This window comes from Scylla paramamosain, chromosome 4 (genome assembly GCF_035594125.1).
Source record: "Scylla paramamosain isolate STU-SP2022 chromosome 4, ASM3559412v1, whole genome shotgun sequence".
Taxonomy (NCBI): Eukaryota; Metazoa; Arthropoda; class Malacostraca; order Decapoda; family Portunidae; genus Scylla; species Scylla paramamosain.
In genome coordinates, this window is record NC_087154.1 from 2295001 (window position 1) to 2314351 (window position 19351).

The 19351-nt window shown below is 44.3% G+C and overlaps 1 protein-coding gene across 1 annotated transcript in view; it reads left to right on the plus strand.

Moving 5' to 3' along the window:
* Positions 1 to 11478, plus strand: part of LOC135097575 (protein grainyhead-like) — a 235375-nt gene extending 223897 nt beyond the window's left edge. The window contains 7 exon segments of the mRNA XM_063999498.1: positions 484 to 585; positions 1325 to 1504; positions 2093 to 2139; positions 3596 to 3895; positions 5790 to 6000; positions 6303 to 6367; positions 6775 to 11478. Coding sequence (XP_063855568.1) covers positions 484 to 585; positions 1325 to 1504; positions 2093 to 2139; positions 3596 to 3895; positions 5790 to 6000; positions 6303 to 6367; positions 6775 to 6907 — 1038 coding nt within the window. The 3' untranslated portion in view covers positions 6908 to 11478.
* Positions 11479 to 19351: the final 7873 nt, after the last annotated feature.

The following is a 19351-nucleotide window of genomic DNA, read 5'->3' on the forward strand; positions in this document are numbered from 1 at the left end:
TATATATATATATATATATATATATATATATATATATATATATATATATATATATATATATATATATAAGTAAAATATTATGCCATTTTAAACACAGCACTTCCACAAGGAAAATTAAGTATCTTCATGTTGAGAGTAACTGCAGTATTATAAATTGTTTAATCAGATCAAGACTTCTTGTAAGTACTTAAGCTACTATGAGTTTCAATTAAAACTTATCACATAGTAAATTTATTATACTTATTACATGAATATTTATAAGCATTTGATATGTATTTATTTTTACGTAGGTAAGGGTGATAGTTTGTCACTGCCGTTCCTTAGGCGTAATCTTGTATTTTGTGGAGCTAATCAAGGATACAGTGCATTCACTTGTATTCATCACATCTTGACGAGAATTCTATACTTGGCATGTACAGCTTACCACCGTAACTGTTCCTCCCCTACACCTTTCCGCCCTCTGACCCTTAGCGTGTGTTGCAGGGCCTGCCGCTCCACATCCAGATCGACACCTTCGAGGATCCGAGAGACACGGCTACCCTGGTGCACCGCGGCTACAGCCAGATCAAGGTGTTCTGCGATAAGGTGCGTCCTTGTGTGTGTGTGTGTGTGTGTGTGTGTGTGTGTGTGTAAGAGACAAGGCCGCTATGTTCGTCTCATCTGCGCATGCATCAAATAGCTCTCGACACCCTCTCATTTCCTAACTACATTTATCGTTGCTTAATAACCTCTTAACCTACTAGTAGTGCATTGTGTACGATCCGGAAATAATACAAAACAAGTAGGGTAACATGTGAAACCTTAGCGTAGTGGCGGAACGATCAAGGTCGACGTAGGCAGGGAGCGTCTCTTCTCATTAACCCCAATATCCAGGCGTGTCTAGTTTTGCTTTCAGGCAGTGCAGCTGTAGTCGGAAATTGAGTAACGTTGTACACTTACTTTACTGAGCTTTGTGTTGTCTGTTAGTCTTAAGTTTGCTATCTGGTGAACATCTTACGAAACCTGACCGTTTTTGCATTGTGAGTTAACCGGAGAACCTGATATTGAGGGAAAACGTGTAACAGTGGAAGTGGTTGTGGTATGTTTCTCGAGTATTGAGCATGACTATGCGAATTGAATCTACTATGAGGTTAAGAGGTTAAACTAGAAGGTTAAAGCATTCTAAGAACACTGAGTTTATTTAGAAACGCCCTTCACTATTAAGAATTGAGAAAGTAAAGTAGAAATCAATTATCATAAGTCTCCAACACCTTCTCCTCACCTCTCCGTGCTTCACCGCCAGCCATCTCTTCCTCAACATTATGCTTGCTCGTATTCCCACCAGGGTGCGGAGAGGAAGACCCGGGATGAGGAGAGACGTGCGGCCAAGAGGCGGATGGCAGCCACGACACGCAAAAAGTACGAGGATCTCTACCACCCGCCCTGCGACCGCTCCGAATTCTACTCCATGATGGACCTCACAAAGCCGCCCGTCCTCTTCACGCCCGCCGATGACATTGAGAAGGTAGGTTATCATGTATATTGCCTGCCTCCTCGAGTTTGTTTGTGTGTGCGTCGGTCTGTCTGGCTGTCTGACTGACTGGCTGTCTTTGTTTTGTTTTTTTCTTCTTTTCTTTCTTCCTTTCTTTCTTTCTTTCTTCTTTCTTTTTTTTTTCTTTTTGGCTGGCTGGCTGGCTTGTTTCTCTCTCTCTCTCTCTCTCTCTCTCTCTCTCTCTCTCTCTCTCTCTCTCTCTCTCTCTCTCTCTCTCTCTCTCTCATTATATAACCGTATTTTTTTTCTCCTCGGCCTCTTCATCATGTCTTTATAATGGTAATTTGTGCTGCCCATTGTTCTGCAAAGCCACGTTGTCATTGATAGTCGTAAAACCTCAATACCTCCCTTTAAAAGAAAAACATGGCCACATTATAGGGCTGCTCCCGTCCCCTCGCCCATTAGTTACATATGGGGCGATTTTTTTTTTTTTTTTTCCTGGCTTATGCATTTATTCTTCGTTTTATATTCTTTCTTCATCCCTCTTCTCGTCCTCCTCCTCCTGCTCCTCCTCTCCGTGCCTCGCTCACTCAGCCTTTCTCTCTCTCTCTCTCTCCACAGATGCCGATGGAGCTGCACGGTTTCTACGGCCACGAGTCTGACAACGGGCAAGTATTAACTCCTCTTTTATCTGGGCTGAAGATAGCGCTGTGTGTGTTATTATTATTATTATTATTATTATTATTATTATTATTATTATTATTATTATTATTATTGTTGTTATTGTTGTTGTTATTGTTATTGTTATTATTATTATTATTATTATTATTATTATTATTATTATTATTATTATTATTATTATTGTCATCATTATCAGTGTTTTCATCGGAGTGTAAAGAGCGAGGGGTATTTACCTTAGTTAGCCATTCTTTCCTTCAGAGCAAGTATTCCAGGTCACCCTTATGACGGCAGCTTGGTCTTGGTTGTAGCACTTTTTTTCCTTATTGCGTCGCGTTGAGCCATTCAAACTTTCCTGCCTCTTCTTTTCTCTGTCCCCTCCCAGTGGCACCTGCATGATGCATGTTAGCACGATAAGTGACGGCCAGCCATTCTCTGTGACCCGCCTCGCCTCCCACAGAAAACGGTTGTGCGATGGTAGACTCAGATTTTAGCCAATGCTGGGAGTGGCAGTTTAGTAATCAACCATGCTTCTGCCTGTGCTTTAAAGTCTAGTTACCATCATGTACCTTGAAAATTGGATTGGATTTATTTTAAGAATGTCTATGTGTAAATTTATGAAAATATTCCCTAGGTAACGTTATGTTTGCCGTGTTTGCTGCTCGCCCTGAGCCCAGGCAGTGGTACACCTTAGCTTGGACATTAATGTTTCCACATGTTTCCTCTGTGCTCTAGATAAGTGGGTGGTGCAGAGCTCCGTAGGTCCTCCCCCAGTCCCTCACTCCCCACCTGGGTGCTCCGTCTCCTGCCGGAGACTAATATATACTTATTTTCTCTCTTTCTCTCTGATATAAGAGAAGCAGCGGATAGCGTGGGTGTCTTTGGACGTGCAACCAAAACGAATTGGTCTGTGACCCTCGCCCTCAGCTAGAAAAGGATAAACTATACAATACATGCTTGGTCGGCTTAAAATATTTAATTTTGTGAATTTTTTTGCTCAAAAATTTCATTTCATGCATCTATATGCAAAGAACATGTTGTCTGTGGCTGGTAACGTACTTGTAATTGTGAACACCTATTGCCTTTGATGCACCAGACATGTTGAAGCAACAGACACTGGCGTCACCTTATTGTGCCTTTCAAGGCCACCGTCGTGCACGTGGCTTCGCTGTCGTGTCGCTCAAGGCTTCGTATCAGTCTCGAAGTCGAGTCAATAAACATGAACAACTAAAAATTAAAGTAAAGCATGTTTTGCTCAGAAAAGGAAAAAATCACAATAAGCTTGATGTTTGGATACATGGACGACCAGGCCGCCCATTAGCGCTTGTCTTCCTGGTGTAGAAATACGTAACTAGTAGTGTCTCCGGCCGAGTGTCCAGGTGAGGTGAAGTGAGGGGCGAGGAGGTCGAGGTGAGGCGATTGGTGACGTGTGTTCTACCCCCCCAGTGGCTGCAGCGTTGGCGTGGCGGGGGCTGTGGGAGTGGAATGTTCGTCCCCCTCCAACCTCTCCCCCCAGCACGGCTTCCCCACAACCCCAGGGCGCTGCATGTCCCCTCCTCCGCACAGCCTCGATCCCCCACCCCCACCTCCTCCTCTTCCCCCTCCTCCACCCTCTGCCACCATCCTGTCCACCACCACTACCATCACCCAGTTAGCGCCTCTGCAGGTCCCCCCGGCCGCCCCCGCGTCGCCAAAAGCCAACAGCAGTAGCTACAAGTTCCACTACAGCCTCCCACAGACCTATGGGTAAGACGCGTTAGTCCACCCACACCCTCCCTGACTGAGACCCTGATACCCCGACCATCCCCCTCACCCTCACCCTCACCCTCATTTGTATACCTTACGCCACACCAAGCGGGAGTAAATACCCACGGTCTTATTCTGTGTGTTACTCGTCCGTCCGCTCGCTCACACTTGTTATTCCAAGACAGTGATTCCTGCTCCTGCTTGCTGTGTGTTTGCTGTACTGATCCTCCCCGTGTCGCCCTGCCTTTGTCCGTGACCACGAATAAGACGTGATACTTCCGACTCTCTCTCTCTCTCTCTCTCTCTCTCTCTCTCTCTCTCTCTGTCTCTCTCTCTCTCTCTCTCTCTCTCTCTCTCTCTCTCTCTCTGTAAAAACTGCTGATGTTATTTTGCCATCTGACCGCTTTCTCATCCCTCTCCTGCTTACGCAAACACGCGGGGTTATGTGGCCCAGCACTCACACCTCTCCCCTTGCCATTCGCCTTGATAAATTGCCCAGCTAGCCTTAATATGAATTTTGCCACCGCGTTTGCTTTGTAAATTTATGCTTCCTGGCTTTTCAATCTAATATAAAGTTTGATGTTTAAAGACTGTTAAAGCTTTTATTGACTGCCTTACCTCACTTGCCAGGATGTGCTTTTATTATAATTAAATAATAACATGACCTCCCTACACCAGAACACCTTCTCTCTGTTCTGCGACAAATGGTTATTAAAGCATCAAATAATTCGTACAAACTAAGCGACACCGACGCTTGCCTAATCACTCCATGAATCACGACATTCACCTTTCTTACTCTCTCCTCCTCTTTAGCCAGCACTCAGGACCACAAGTAAGTTTCTTCGCATGCTATTGGTTAAGGATCTCCATTCTCCTGGCGCTTTTCATAGTGTAGTTTTAAGTAGAGGTAGAGTGAGGGAGACTGCTCAGTGGTATCCTCATAGTCCACCTTTGACCTTGAATACGTAGTATAGCATCTTTGCCTCTGGATATATATGACAGCAAGTACGGTAGGGAAACCAAGCACGTCATTATTCACAAAAATATCCATACCTGACCGATTCATGCACGTGTTCAGGAATGGACCTTTAAATAAACTTCTTCCCACCTTCACTGTCGACTGTCCCCACGCCTGTTGTCTGTCTCTGTTAATTAATAGTGACTCATGTTTGGTTTAGATAAATAAGGTGTGCTATACATGTTCACTTAGAGGAAGGTGTTCCTGGAGCAGAGTGAGGCGGGACATGTCAGCAAGGGCCGCCCCTCTGGGCGGCACCAGGCCAGACATCCTGCGGTGTCCTCCAGACACTGATTTATGGATGCACTCATTTTGAATAACCATACTTGATATGCCTTCATTTTATAATGTGCTATTATTCCATGAGTATTTTAGTTCATTCCAAGGGCATCACACGGCAGTGGTGGTTTACCTGCGCCGTCACTGGAGCAGCAGGCGTAGCTTTCTTTTTCTTTCTTCTAAAGGAGTAATATAATGTGTCGTGATGTAAAAATGTTTCTGAGTTGTCATGCATTATTTTGAGTGTCCAGTTGTGCTGAAGTGTTAGAATTCCCTCACTTGTTTATTACTCTGTCAAAACGAGGTGGAGCCAAACACCCGTGGCACGCACTCAGCAGCACCAGTTGGTACCTCAGCGGTGGTCTTCATTGTTATGCTGTTATGCCACCAACATAACTCTGCAATTTGGTAACGTAATGAAGCGGCACAGACCACACACCGGCAGCCGCAAATGAGTCATAAAACAGTAGCCTCGGGTGCCAGACACTTAACAAAGGTCACAGCAACGTGCTGGGGTGACAGTGACTGGCCCTCTGCCTTTCCGTCACCATTCCATGTCTCTACTGCCTCGCTCACCAGCATTCCTCCCTGCTTCAGAGATCAGCCGAGGAAGGAGTTGTGCGGCGCCGGGCTGCCTAACGGGTCCATGGACAGCCCCATGACAGAAGTGTTCTCCCACGTGTCCAAGAGGTCCCGCCTGACGCCGCCTCTCACTGAGCGCCTCATGCTGTACGTGAGGCAGGACGGCGAAGATGTGTACACGCCCCTCCACCTCGTTCCTCCCAGCATCGTTGGTCTTCGCACAGCGGTGAGTGACTGTTTCCTACGTAACTCTTGATGGTAGAATAACTTGATTTATGTCCGCTTTAGTCAGGAAGTATAATAAGAACATTGTTAACAATCAAACCACGTATATATATTGGTGAAATATTTGACTACTTTGGAAAATAATGTTCCAGTGTTAAGAATTAATAACCCCTCACTCATCACACACGAGTTTTCATTATTATAGAAAATTACTTGGAATTACTTCAGCTGATTGTGTGTATTTCCATAGTATTTGACTACTATGGTGATGCACTTTTTTGTGACACTCTTCTTTTCTTACAGATCGAGGAAAAGTACAAAATCCCAACACAAACCATCAAAAACATATACCGGAAAAACAAAGTCGGGTAAGTTCTTTCTTATTATTTCTTTAGGAGTTACTTATCTTCTTCAAGACGGGATTCATTGTAGCTTGCTTTATTATTCCACACTATGAAGTTATTCTCATTATCTTATAGTTCTTTCAGCTATAAAATTACCTGTACATGATGATATGGCTCATCAGCACAGGTAAAAGTGTAAGGCAAGCACTATTTAAAAAAAAAAAAATTATCCAAAAAGCGAGGCAACACGTTTTTATATTTGCATTGTATGCACTCTTGTAGCGACCAGATGCTCTCCTGCTGTTCTCTGTGATGCGTACGGGAATTTGCAGACGTTCTTTTGTTTCAGCGCGGAGCAGGTTAATTGATCGTGAGGGTTTGCAGAGCACCACTTATCCGTGTATCTAATGAATTGGTGTTCCTCCTCCCAGGGTGATGGCCAAGGTAGACGACGAGATGCTGCGTCACTACTGCAATGAGGACGTATTCCTGATGGAGGTGCAGCATCGTGATGGCGACAGCTACGACCTCACCCTCATAGAGCTGACGGGCGTGGAGCACTGAGCGGCGCCGCCCTTCACGCCGCCATACCCCCTCAATGCTGAAGGAAGCCAAACTGTTGCGATACTCACGTACTGATTCTCATGGAAGACACATGACCAGCCCAACGTCATATTTCTGTTGGGCGTTTGCTTAGCAAAGTTTTTATTCTTACTTTTTTTGTCGTTCTATCACTATTAAAGGCCATCTCCAAATCGAAAGGAATACATCAGTATTCCCGATAAAATAATAGAATACAAGTGAAGTACACTACTCCACAACTAATGATAAAGAATCAGAGAAAAATGTATCAACCCCCTCTGAATGTGAGGTGGCTCGCCGTGCAGCAGCCCAACCCGGCGCTGCGGCTTCCTCGTACTGCCCTGGGGAGTGTGGTGGCTCGCTGCGCGGTGATGGCGCTGTTAAAATGAAGATCACAACATTCTCCAAGTGGGCGCGATCGCCCTCTTTGAAGCTGGATGGCGCGGCAATGTTACAATGGGTGTGCCTAGACGCTGAGAGGGAGTGGAAATGTTCCCTCGCATGAAGGTTGTTTAGTGTCGTGGCCCGAGCGGTGGCGCGCCTGGGCCACGCGGGGCACCAGCGCGGCCCCCTTCTGAACTCATCGCGAGTTCACCGGTGAGTCGATAAATAGTTTTATATATTATTGCTTGTATGAAATCAAATTTATTTTAAGCCATGAGTAAGACATAGCTATAACGCTGTTTACAGGGTATGTAATGCCTTAAACCATTTAAAATGTTAATGCATACGTTAAGATTGAGTTGTATTTTTGTTTCAACACATCTTGTCATTCATTCACCGGACTCTTTGTAATGTGTATGTAGTGTACTGACCTTAGGTAGTGAGTGACCTGCCCGTAGCTGACGGTTGATCTCTGATGGCCGAGGGTCACGCTAAACACTGTGTGTGTACAGATAAAATCTGGTATTAATTCATTGCTTTACAACGATGACGTCACCGTGAATGTTCGTACCTGTGACATCATTCCGAGCCACTTGTCTTGCCAACGTGCCTTTGTTTTAAGTGTCTTCCACGACAGTGCCATAACGAAAGCGATGATCGACTGCCTTCATCATCGTACCCGAAACGAATTAGGAGTACTCAGTGGTTTCTGTCCTTAGGCCCGAAACTGGCTCCGGCCGGCGGGTGGGAGCATGAGAGGCCCGGCCCCGCCCACCCCCCTGTGATCCTCCACTTCTCTCGTATGCCAAATGCTTCTCTCTTACATAATTTGATGCTTTGTATTTTACTGATTTTTTTTTTTTTTTTATACAAATCCGTACAGTGAGGACGATTTGAAGGGTGACTGAATGTGGGTTGTTCGTGGAGCACAACAGTTACCGACCCAAACACTTTCCCGACGCCCATTCCTTTTCCGAGTTCAGACAGACCCGAGTGTCTTGTAGCAGCTGTCGTCCACATCGCCCCGCCGTGCTTTCCTCTCCTCCGCTGGTAACATTCCCCATGTTCACTGTAATGCCAAGACACTTTGCACCTTCCCCTCGCCCACAATCATCCATCATTCCCTAGCCTTTCATTCCTCCATATGCCAACCCCTCCTCCTCCCCATCCTCCAGTACCTTCTTTTCCCATTGCCAGCAGCCATTATTGTCTCCATTACTTGAAGAGAATCTTTCCTTTTCTGCTCCACCACATGTTAGTTACGAAAGGGATTTAATTTCGTTTCCAAATAAATGTGTAAGATTGATTTTGCCAAGCTAAAAGCAGATTTATATACTTTAACAAAAGTTGTGTCTACGTAATAAAAGACTGTAGTTTTAGTGCATAAATAAGACTAGGATTAGTTCGTGACTTGCTTATGATCGTTCCGGCATTCCTTGTACTAATTCCACAGTTTAGCTTAAAGAGTGAGGACCGGTGGCTGTTGGCTCGTCCCAGTGCGGTGTTGGTCAATGCCTGTTGTACAACATTGTGAAACTGAAATTTATTCAGCAAGTTTTAATTCTATTATTAGTAACAGACTTGTATGATACACAAACTAGGCTTAATTTGTAAATATGAACATTGCTTTAATTATTTGTGGTTTTAGCATAATATATATCACTAGCTTGTAAGATTGTGTGTAATTGTGAACCTGAGTGGCGATGATTTACTTGTTGAGGATATTTGTTACTATAGTTTTGTAAGAAGATGACTATATTAGTGTAAATAGAGGTGGGTGTTCCGCCCCAAATCTTCGCCTGCCGCTTACGGTACACTTAAGAGACCGACTATGTCTTGGGCTCAACCAAACCTGCTTCACTTCTCAGCACCCCTGCACGAAGGGTTAATTTGTTCCCGTGTTTAAAAAGCACTGGAATCAGTATGATAAAATTCGAATGTTAAAAGTCAGAATGATATTGCTGATGTGGCATTTTTAATAATTAATTGAGTTGGGTCCATACATGTTGAATTGGAACTAATTAAAATGTGACTGACTTCAAAACACAATGGTTGGCCTAAGTCTTGTCATAATATAAGTTACCCTTTTATCAGCACTGTACAGCTCATTGCGGCTGTAACCTGCCTTAAGTTTTGTACTGACTAGTTACCGTAAAGTTCGTGTTTATATCATTTTATTTATATGTGTAGCCTTGATGTCTCTCTGGACAGTAGATGAATATTAGTCGACGGCATGAGGTACATAACAACCCTCCCCTCCTCCACTTCATGCCCCAGCCTTCCACTGATGGCAATGTGTAAAGGGGCCGCTCTAGCCATCGTGAGAGTGAGTGTGGCACAACACAGCCCTGACGCCCAGGAGACGTGTTGCTGTGCTCATCACTATGCCATGTGTCTGTTGCTCAAATTACACGACCTGTAATTCTTTTTAATTGGTCCCTAAGGCAAGTTTGCCTCTTGCTTCTATTGAACTTCACGTGTTTCATCTTCTTCATTGCCCTGTTTATCAGCTTCAGAAGCCCTGTGTTCCCTTCACTACATTTAGGGCTTCCAGTTGCAACAGAGCTCGGCTGCTCGTGGATCATGTGTATTGGCCCATCAGCCACGGGTGATGGGAGGCGCCTTGCGGCCCGAAATCTACGTAAAACAATTGAGTTGATGTTTTACAGCAGCCTTAGCTCAGTGACGGACAGTCTGTGTAAAATAGCCAGAGGGTAATTAAAGGCCCAAAATAAATAAATATGCTTCAATTAGTATTTCTTGAGACTAGAGGCCATTCACTCGTGTCTTGTTGCCGTCATTGAGTCGCAAGCTGCTTTGAGACCAACAAAGTAGGAAACGTGACAGCGTGGAGGTATGGTGACTTGAATCCCTTCTGTGGCTGGTCGTTGTATCTGGGTGTGCCTGCTTCCCTTGTCCAGCATAGTACCGTTAAGTAACATAGTGCCAATATTTACTTGTATAGTTTTGCCAGGTCTGCGTTAATTAACTCAAAGGTTTCATGTTTTCTTGGACTTCCGCATACCCTCGCTGACTTCATGTACCTTCTGTGGCGTCAGTACACGTGTTAGTACAACGAGGCGGCCTGGACCCGGCCCGCCCCGACGCTGCGCCCGACAAAGGCTCCTGCTTACCAAATCTTCGCGTCGTGTGTGTTCATGCCTGAGATCCAGCATAATGTTGGGGTTGGGCTTGTGGACGGTCCGCCACATCATATCCATTGGAAGGCACACTGAACCATCAAGCCAGTGTGACTGATGCCTCGGGAAGATACAGCTACTTCGGCAGGAATATGACAAAACTGTACTAGAACAGTAATCTGATAATTTTGGCTGTAGAAACCAATTTTCTATGGTTCAGTTACCCATCTTAGGTATAACAAAGCGTTACGTGAGCGTAGCAAAAGAATGACGCTGTTAATGTGTACAAAATTCCTCTCCGTCGCGGGTTCGTACAGCATCGTCGCCGGGGCAGGAGCTCCCCAGATTTGGTTGTGACTCGTGTGGACTGTGTACGAGTGTAGTGACGGGTGCGGAAACCTCTTGTGAGTGGTCTTATTTATTGTTTCCCTGAGGTCGGCCTGTGCATCATTCACATAGTCAGCCTTGCCAATTTCTGTTCGAGTAGCTGACGAGCGCTCAGGACACAGCTTGATGAACACAATACAGGGATAATATGCACAGTAAACAAAACCAACGTAGCCTTTTCTGTTCTTCCGTCAGCCTGGTCGGTATGTCCCCCAAACGATGTTGAGGATCTCATAAAGCTTTTGATCATGCCAGAATGTGTGTAGGATAATGTGTTGTTATTATGACTCATATTTTTGTATTGATATCTGATATAATCAGTAAATTTTATCTATTGGTCAATACTGACTCATGAGTTTATCACGAGAAGGAGCCATGTGTGTGTGAGGGTTCCGGAAGGTGCCCAAGTGACGCCGCAGGCCGCCGCAGTGATTCCTTAAAGCTTGTCTCCCTTCAGCTGGTGTTCACTCACAAGACATATTGAATTATCATTATTTTTTATTAATATTTGCATAAGACATGACTAGAGAGATCACTGGGGCCGGTATAGACGACAGCGCCCTGGAGATGACTGCCAAGGGCCTGTCAGCCACCTGTAAGGCGTAATGTTGTACAGAAATTTGAATAAAAATATGGCATAAACATTTTCTTTTATTTACGAACATTATCTTGCTCATCATCCCCACACGCTAGTGGTTCAGTCATGAAAGACGGAGCGAAGATTTCTCTGCCAACTGCAGGCAACTCACCCCACGCCCTGCACTTGTTCCTGTCAACGCTGGCAATGAGGTAGCTCGCTGTTCTCGTACATCATGCCAAGGATCTCATGTTATCTCACGTTTTAACGTGTGTATATATTTCTTCAGTAATTAAGAGTAAGAGTGAATACCACTAACTTCTTGCCTAAGAATTGTGGCAAAACACGCCTCTGTCCTATAAAAGAAGGATCCTGCCTGCCAGGCATACTTCTCAGCTCAGTTGATCCTCTGAGTCGTGTGTGGCGTGGTGTTCGTAGTGGAGCTGACGGTCCGCGGCACTAGGTAAGCAAACCATATCACCTTGTGGATTGTTATCACACTACCTTTGGTTATGCAAATTTGTCTGGACGGTCTGCAGTATAAATGAGATGTTTATCTTTGTAAGTAGAAGAACGAGGCCTGGGTGGGGCGATGATAACGAAATGCTTGGCCGCCAGTCAGGTCGCTTTACTCGTATTTTGTACATACATGATCAAGACTGTCTTCGGTAATGAAAGCCCGTATGTTTTCCTAAGTAAATGAAATATTACTAAAGTTCACTGCTCTTTTAAAACGAGATTGGTTCGAAACCTCGAAGCCCCTGATGGTGCAAGCTGTGGTTTGTTTTTTTTCGAGGTTCCGCTCCCCTACACGAGGTAGGGGCGTGTCTGTTATCACTTGAATTGATATACAAGCAATTCAGGCCCTTGGGCATAAGGTCTATCCCGCTGTGGTAAAAAGTTGTGGCCTCCGGTTGGTGGCAACGCACAAACTAAAGCAAGCGTTCGGGACACAGAAGCTGTATTTGAATCCGAATGAGAGATTCAATTCGATAGTCTAATTAGAAAAGGTTAACAGTACTAACCTTGAAAATTATAGTTAGTACCACACGAGACGCCAGGGGCAGTATTCACGAAGCGGTCCTAGTGAGTCTAAGTTATGAAACGTGTCATAGCTAAGACAAAATGGCGCATTCTTATCATAAACTCCGCGCGTCTGTTATAAGTCCGCGCCAGATGCTAAGAATGGTTCCACCCTGTCCTAACGGCTTAGGACAGACTCTCTCACTTCCAAGATGGCCGCTCCAGCACAAGAATTAACCAGGAGGGAGGTACTGAATGAACTTAATGACACGGAATTCAGAAGATATTGTTTAGATTGTTTAGACCTTTCAAGTATTCTGTCACCGATCTAGTGAGGGAAGCCTTACAGAGTGACTCAGAAAGGAGAAATCCACTTATCCCTGATATTAAGGAGATCATAACACTTAGATAGCTTGCTGCTGGAAAAAGATAAAGGGAAAATACACTTGTGCAATAGTGATGGCCTTGGGGACTGTTGAGAAAGCCATCCTTGCCACCATACCATTTGGAAACTATGACTATTTACACTGAGGCGCTCCCACGTATCACATTTACGTTATTTCAAAGATTGAATTACTATCTTATCCACTGTGTCTCTTCTCCCAATGCATAAAAACGAGGGAAATATATTTTATAGAAGCTACAACTTAGTAGTAAACGGCAGCTTTTGCTTCGTCTTTTAGTATTTGAAATTAAGCAAGCGCTACACATAGCAGACGGTTATGTTAGATAGTTCCGCTGAAGTCATAGCTTATGACATACGGCATATGATAAACGTTCCAAGCTATCATACGCATCTGCTATAGCTATGACACATGTCATCACCTTATGAAGAACACGGCCCCAGGAGCTGTCTGAACGGGGAAGGGGGTTAAAGGAATGAAAGGGACAGTGTCACGCTAACTGCAGCAGAGGGAAGAAAACGAAACCCTTCCACATACTCTCATTCTTACTTATGGACACGTCACACTACAGTGCACTGGGGCACATTGGGGCACAGCGTGAAGTACATTGGGGCACGTAACACAGCGTGAAGTACATTGGGGGACGTAACACAGCGTGAAGTACACTGGGGCACGTCACACAGCGTGAAGTACATTGGGGCACGTCACACAGCGTGAAGTACATTGGGGCACGTAACACAGCGTGAAGTACACTGGGGCACGTCACACAGGGTGAAGTACATTGGGGCACGTCACACAGCGTGAAGTCCACTGGGGCACGTCACACAGCGTGAAGTACATTGGGGCACGTCACACAGCGTGAAGTACAATGGGGCACGTCACACAGATTGAAGTACATTGGGGCACGTCACTCAGCGTGAAGTACACTGGGGCACGTCACACAGATTGAAGTACATTGGGGCACGTCACACAGCGTGAGGTACATTGGGGCACGTCACACAGATTGAAGTACATTGGGGCACGTCACACAGATTGAAGTACATTGGGGCACGTCACACAGATTGAAGTACATTGGGGCACGTCACACAGCGTGAAGTACAATGGGGCACGTCACACAGTTTGAAGTAAACTGGGGCACGTCACACAGCGTGAAGTACATTGGGGCACGTCACACAGCGTGAAGTACATTGGGGTACGTCACACAGCGTGAAGTACACTGGGGCACGTCACACAGATTGAAGTATATTGGGGCACGTCACACAGCGTGAAGTACATTTGGGCACGTCACACAGCGTGAAGTACACTGGGACACGTCACACAGCGTGAAGTACAATGGGGCACGTCACACAGATTGAAGTACATTGGGGCACGTCACACAGCGCGAAGTATATTGGGGCACGTCACACTGCGTGAAGGGGATAGGCTAAATGAAAGTAAACGGCGAAGCTACAAGATATGATTCCATTCCCCTTATCACCAACTACACAAGGAGAAAGCTGTCGCAAGACGACACACTACGCCGCACAACCGCCTGAAGTACATTGGGACACGTCAAACTGCGTGAAGATGATGGGAGTTAGGGAAGGAAAGGTAGGATGAGTGAATTAAACAGCGCAGAGGTGAAAAAGCGGCTCCGTCTCTCACACATGTGAGGTGCACACCAAATTCAGGCTCCTCTCCTAAGCACATATGCATAAGTCCTGTAAATTCTGAAGTGCACCTCCCCTCCCCCTCCATTCGTACCTAATGGAGCACGCACAGGCTGGGCTGTATGCACGTGTATGCCTGCAGGCATGCACACGTGGAGATGGAAGGATAGTCCAGTGGTGACGAGGTGTCCCTTGAAATGTTTTTTGCGAAATATTTATCATGAGATATGCATAGTTTATAGATACGGGTATTACGTGGACACTTGTTAACAGCATCTTACGCTGCTGTTTTCACATCAGTTTGTGTTTCCAGCGCTGCACGGTGGCACTAACATGTAAGGGATTGTGATATTATTCAGAAAGGTTATTACTGTAATCACAACCTAGGTGGCCAATTGTGATGAGATCTCCGAGTTTGCACTACACAAGCGTCTTTGAGTCTTGCAGCACAACACTCATCACCAACGAATAAGTGAGTTTACCTGCACCGACCCACGACTTCTTACTTGGTAACACCTCCCAGGCAGTGATAACAGTGTCGTGATGGCAGTGGCGTGGTGGCAGTGGCGTGAAGCACAGGCTTCACGCCACTGCCACCACTGTCACTGCCACGGCACTGCCATCACTGTCGTGATGGCAGAGCCGTGGTGGCAGTGCCGTGGTGGCGTGATGGCAGTGTCGTGAGGCTACGATATTGTACCAGCCACACACACAACAGGAAGTCATCGTCATTGTTCTCTGAAAATTTTCGTGCAGGAAAGAACTAAGCATGTAAAATATTAACTTTTTTTTTTTCGTTATTCCCTGCCAACACGGTCCACGGTACACGGTGAGGAGGAACACATGCCCTCCTGCCTTCTCCTCCAGCACACACACACACACACACACACACACACACACAGCAACACAATCCTTGAAGCTATGAGATAACTGAGTGTTTTCCTTAGTGGAACTGTAAATCTTATATATATTTCTCTCTCTCTCTCTCTCTCTCTCTCTCTCTCTCTCTCTCTCTCTCTCTCTCTCTCTCTCTCTCTCTCTCTCTCTTGTGCGTGCGTGTATTCAGCCATTTGTAGTGAGAAGAAACTTTCATGAGAACTAATGACAATACTGTATACTCTTATAGCTGAAGAATATTTTGACAGAACACATTTTTCTCTCACAGGCAACAGGGATCCCGCCTGAGTTACTCCCGTGAACCGTGAATGATGTAACACGTCGCAGGAAAGATAGAGACAGACTGAAATCTAAGTTAAATAAATCATGTTATCTTGAGTGTTATCAGACTTCCTTTGGGCACGGAAAGTTGTCTGAGCAGTCTGTATTAGTTGTGAGTCACATACATATATAGACTGGAACTATACATTCAGAACCAGGTCAGGGTAGTAATGTAGCGGGTCATCACGAATTTGTATTCAGTATCTATCTTTATATACATGTGATGAAGTCTGCCTAGTGTGACTGATGCTGATATACAATAGTGATCTTAAAAAGTATTTCATGTTAAACAAACAATGAAACTATAAGGAGAGAGGGAGACTGGATTCGAAGCAGTGAACTTAAACATGCCAGTTGTGGTTTGTTTTCTCGGTGTCTCGCCACAAAAGTAACTATGCGTGTGTGTTGTCACTTGCATTAGTGTGGTGTGTAGGCGAACGAGGCCCTTATAGTGGGGTGAGAAGATCGTGGCCTATGATTGGTCGCTTAGCACGGCAAAGCACAAACAGTTTGGTGTTCGGGATGTCATTAGTGTTCAGATAATTGAATGAGTTAGAGTTCTATTCCACGATAGTGATGCGAGTTTCGGCGATAATACCAATTCGATTCCTCGGTTTTACTTAGGTGTGCGAGCTAAAAAGAAGATTAGTATTAACTATGAGTACTACAATCAGTTTATCGCACAAGCTGACGGTATATATATATATATTTTTTTTTCGGGGCAAGGAAGGGATAAAGGTGGGGAGAGAAACAAGGTAACGGAATTAAGAGAAGGACAGAGGTTGAGTGTTGCGGCAGAGGAGATAACAACACACACACACACACACACACACACACGGGATCACGCCAGGCTCATTGCCACACCTCCAAGTGCATACGCGACTGGGAGTGTTAATGAAGTGGCTGACCCCATTTCATACATAACAGGTCACGCGAAGCCTGGCAACGCGTACGTGTGGTCGCGGTCATGCACACCTTTCTGTGGGATGGAATGTTTACCAAAATATACTTACCTTGGGATATGCAGCGTTTAGATATACTGTATAATTATTGTTTCAAGAGTATATATGTCTCCCGCATTTTACACTATCATTTTTTACATTATTTTCTGTTCTGTGTGTTAATATGCACTAACAACGTGCAAAGGATCTTGATATTCTTCAGAAAGTTGTTAGGAGATGTAAAACGTTGGCCAAGTGTGATTAAATAAGTACTCGGGTTTATTCGAACACCAAGGAAGGACTTGCAACGCTGCGCTTATTGACAAGTTCACCTGCTGCGACCCACGGTAAGGTGATGGCAGTGTTGCGGCGCTGCGATATTGTACCCAGAAATGCGTATTAGGTGACGAACATTGCTCTCAGAAAAATTGCGTGCAAAAAAAAAAAAAAAAAAATATATATATATATATATATATATATATATATATATATATATATATATATATATATATATATATATATATATATATATATATATATATATATATATATATATATATATATATATATATATATATATATATATATATACGAGTATATATATATATATTTTTTTTTTTTTTCTTTTTTTCTTTTGAGGTATCTTTTTTTTTCTTTTTCATAGTGTTAATAATTTCTTGCGTGTTTCCTTACTATAATTCTCTTCTCCAGTTACCCTTGTTTCCTTTCTTTCTTTTCTATCTCCTTCCCTCCCTCCCTTCTTCCCATCCTCACCGGCGTCTCAAAATGGTAGTCACATTTTCAGCGTTGTTGCAGTTGCTGACTTCCTGAAACATACATATTCCCCCCTGTTGCGATAGTAATAATAATAATAATAATAATAATAATAATAATAATAATGATGATGATAACGAAGATAATAATAATAATAATAATTGTTGTTGCTGTTGTTGCTATTGCTGTTTTCTAGTTCATTCGTGGTGAAATGCATTTTTCTCCTAACAAGAGTAGTGGCGTCACTGTTCTTTATCTTATATGCATGAAAAATTTAACTCTCCCAAGGTGATAATTTAAAAGGAGAGCCCACGCCCAGCATCCAAGAGGCGCCGCCCCTTCCACCTTGCTATTATCATTTTTTTCTGCGATATCGTAAGTAATTAATAATCCTGCATTTACTATTGACTGAGACATAAATAAGATGTAGTCCTATCCACGGCCAGGTAGCAGCGGTGCCTCCTGCAATGAACGCAGGCTGTGGGGGCGAGCAGGCTTTGCACGATGTAAATTCACTTATTGATATTTGTTTCTGCATCTTTCATTAAGATAAATGTGAGAAAAAATAAAGAAAAAGCGAGAAAGTGACAACGTGTAGATACGATAACAAGCTGAAACAAATGGAGACACTTTATTCCGTGGCCCTCCATCATGGGAGTTTCAGAAACAGGCCCGCGGGTTTGTGCATGGCGACACCAAAGACAACAACGTGGCGGTGCGTCGAGATGCACATGACGGTCGTTTGCACGTCTCCCTCATAGACTCCAGGCTGGCACAGCGGGTAAGCTGCTTCCTTCTTGCCTGCACCGCTGCTTAGCCTTGATACCCCCAGAGATTTATGATGGCACCTTGTCAACCTTTCATGGGCCTTTCATGGGCGTGTACTTCGTGGGGGCACCTCCTGGCAGAAATCCTGCCACACTACACGAGTCGATGCCTTCCTCTGCAGGAGGCTGCTCAGCTTGCCTCGAAGGGATTGCCCAAGCACCGCCCATCTGTCGAGGGCTTATAGTTTAGGGAGCTGGAACGTTGTCTTCACCTCCACACAGCCTTCTCTTCCTGCAAGTTTCCAGTGTGTTCTCCCATCAGGGGTGTGAAGAGGGCTTCTGGCTGACACTAAACCAGGTACGCGCGTTAGTGAACTGCTCCATTAACCTCGCTCGTCAACATAAGTAAAAAGAATGAAGGGGAAAGAAAGAAAGAAAGGAAAAGAAAGAAGAGAGAAATCTTTTCTTTGACACGAATGAGATAATCAGATGATTAGTATTGCATTGGAAATTTACACCATGCACAGCTGAAATTCCTCCAAAACCTGCAATTCCTCGCAGAAGTTCACTTGTTCCTGAAGACTTGGGCAAGTCTCCCTGACATGAGAAAAAAGAAAGAAAATAAGGTTCTGCTGGAAACTTGCCACCTTTCAAGCTATCGCTGAGTGGCCTTGCTATCATCCTCACAAGCTTTTTTTTATGCTTTTATTATTTCTAAGCGTAATGAAATATCAAAATGAGACCACAATGAGCCTCCTATGATCAACAGTCAATTTTGCCACAAGTGATACAATTAAACATGATGTTGTCGGTATTCAGGAATTTTTACCCATTAAATGTCGTGCTAGTGAGACCCGTAACATACTATTAGACGCAAAATTTAAATGTACAACCGATTAATACTTTAGTTACTTTAGTGAGGCAAAACTTCTGATTAATGTTAAGATAATTAGTAATATTTCAGCTCCATTACCCATTCCCTTTGTGTTAAGGCGAGGTAATTACTAATATTTTTATTCATGCATTTTCTAACCTTCCTCCCTTCTCGGATCAGAGTTTCTTTCGGAGAATGGGCTAATGAGTTTTTATCAACCCACCTTTTGTTCTTGGCCGATCTTCTAGATACATAAATGAAGTATGACATGTTTTTATGATTCACGAT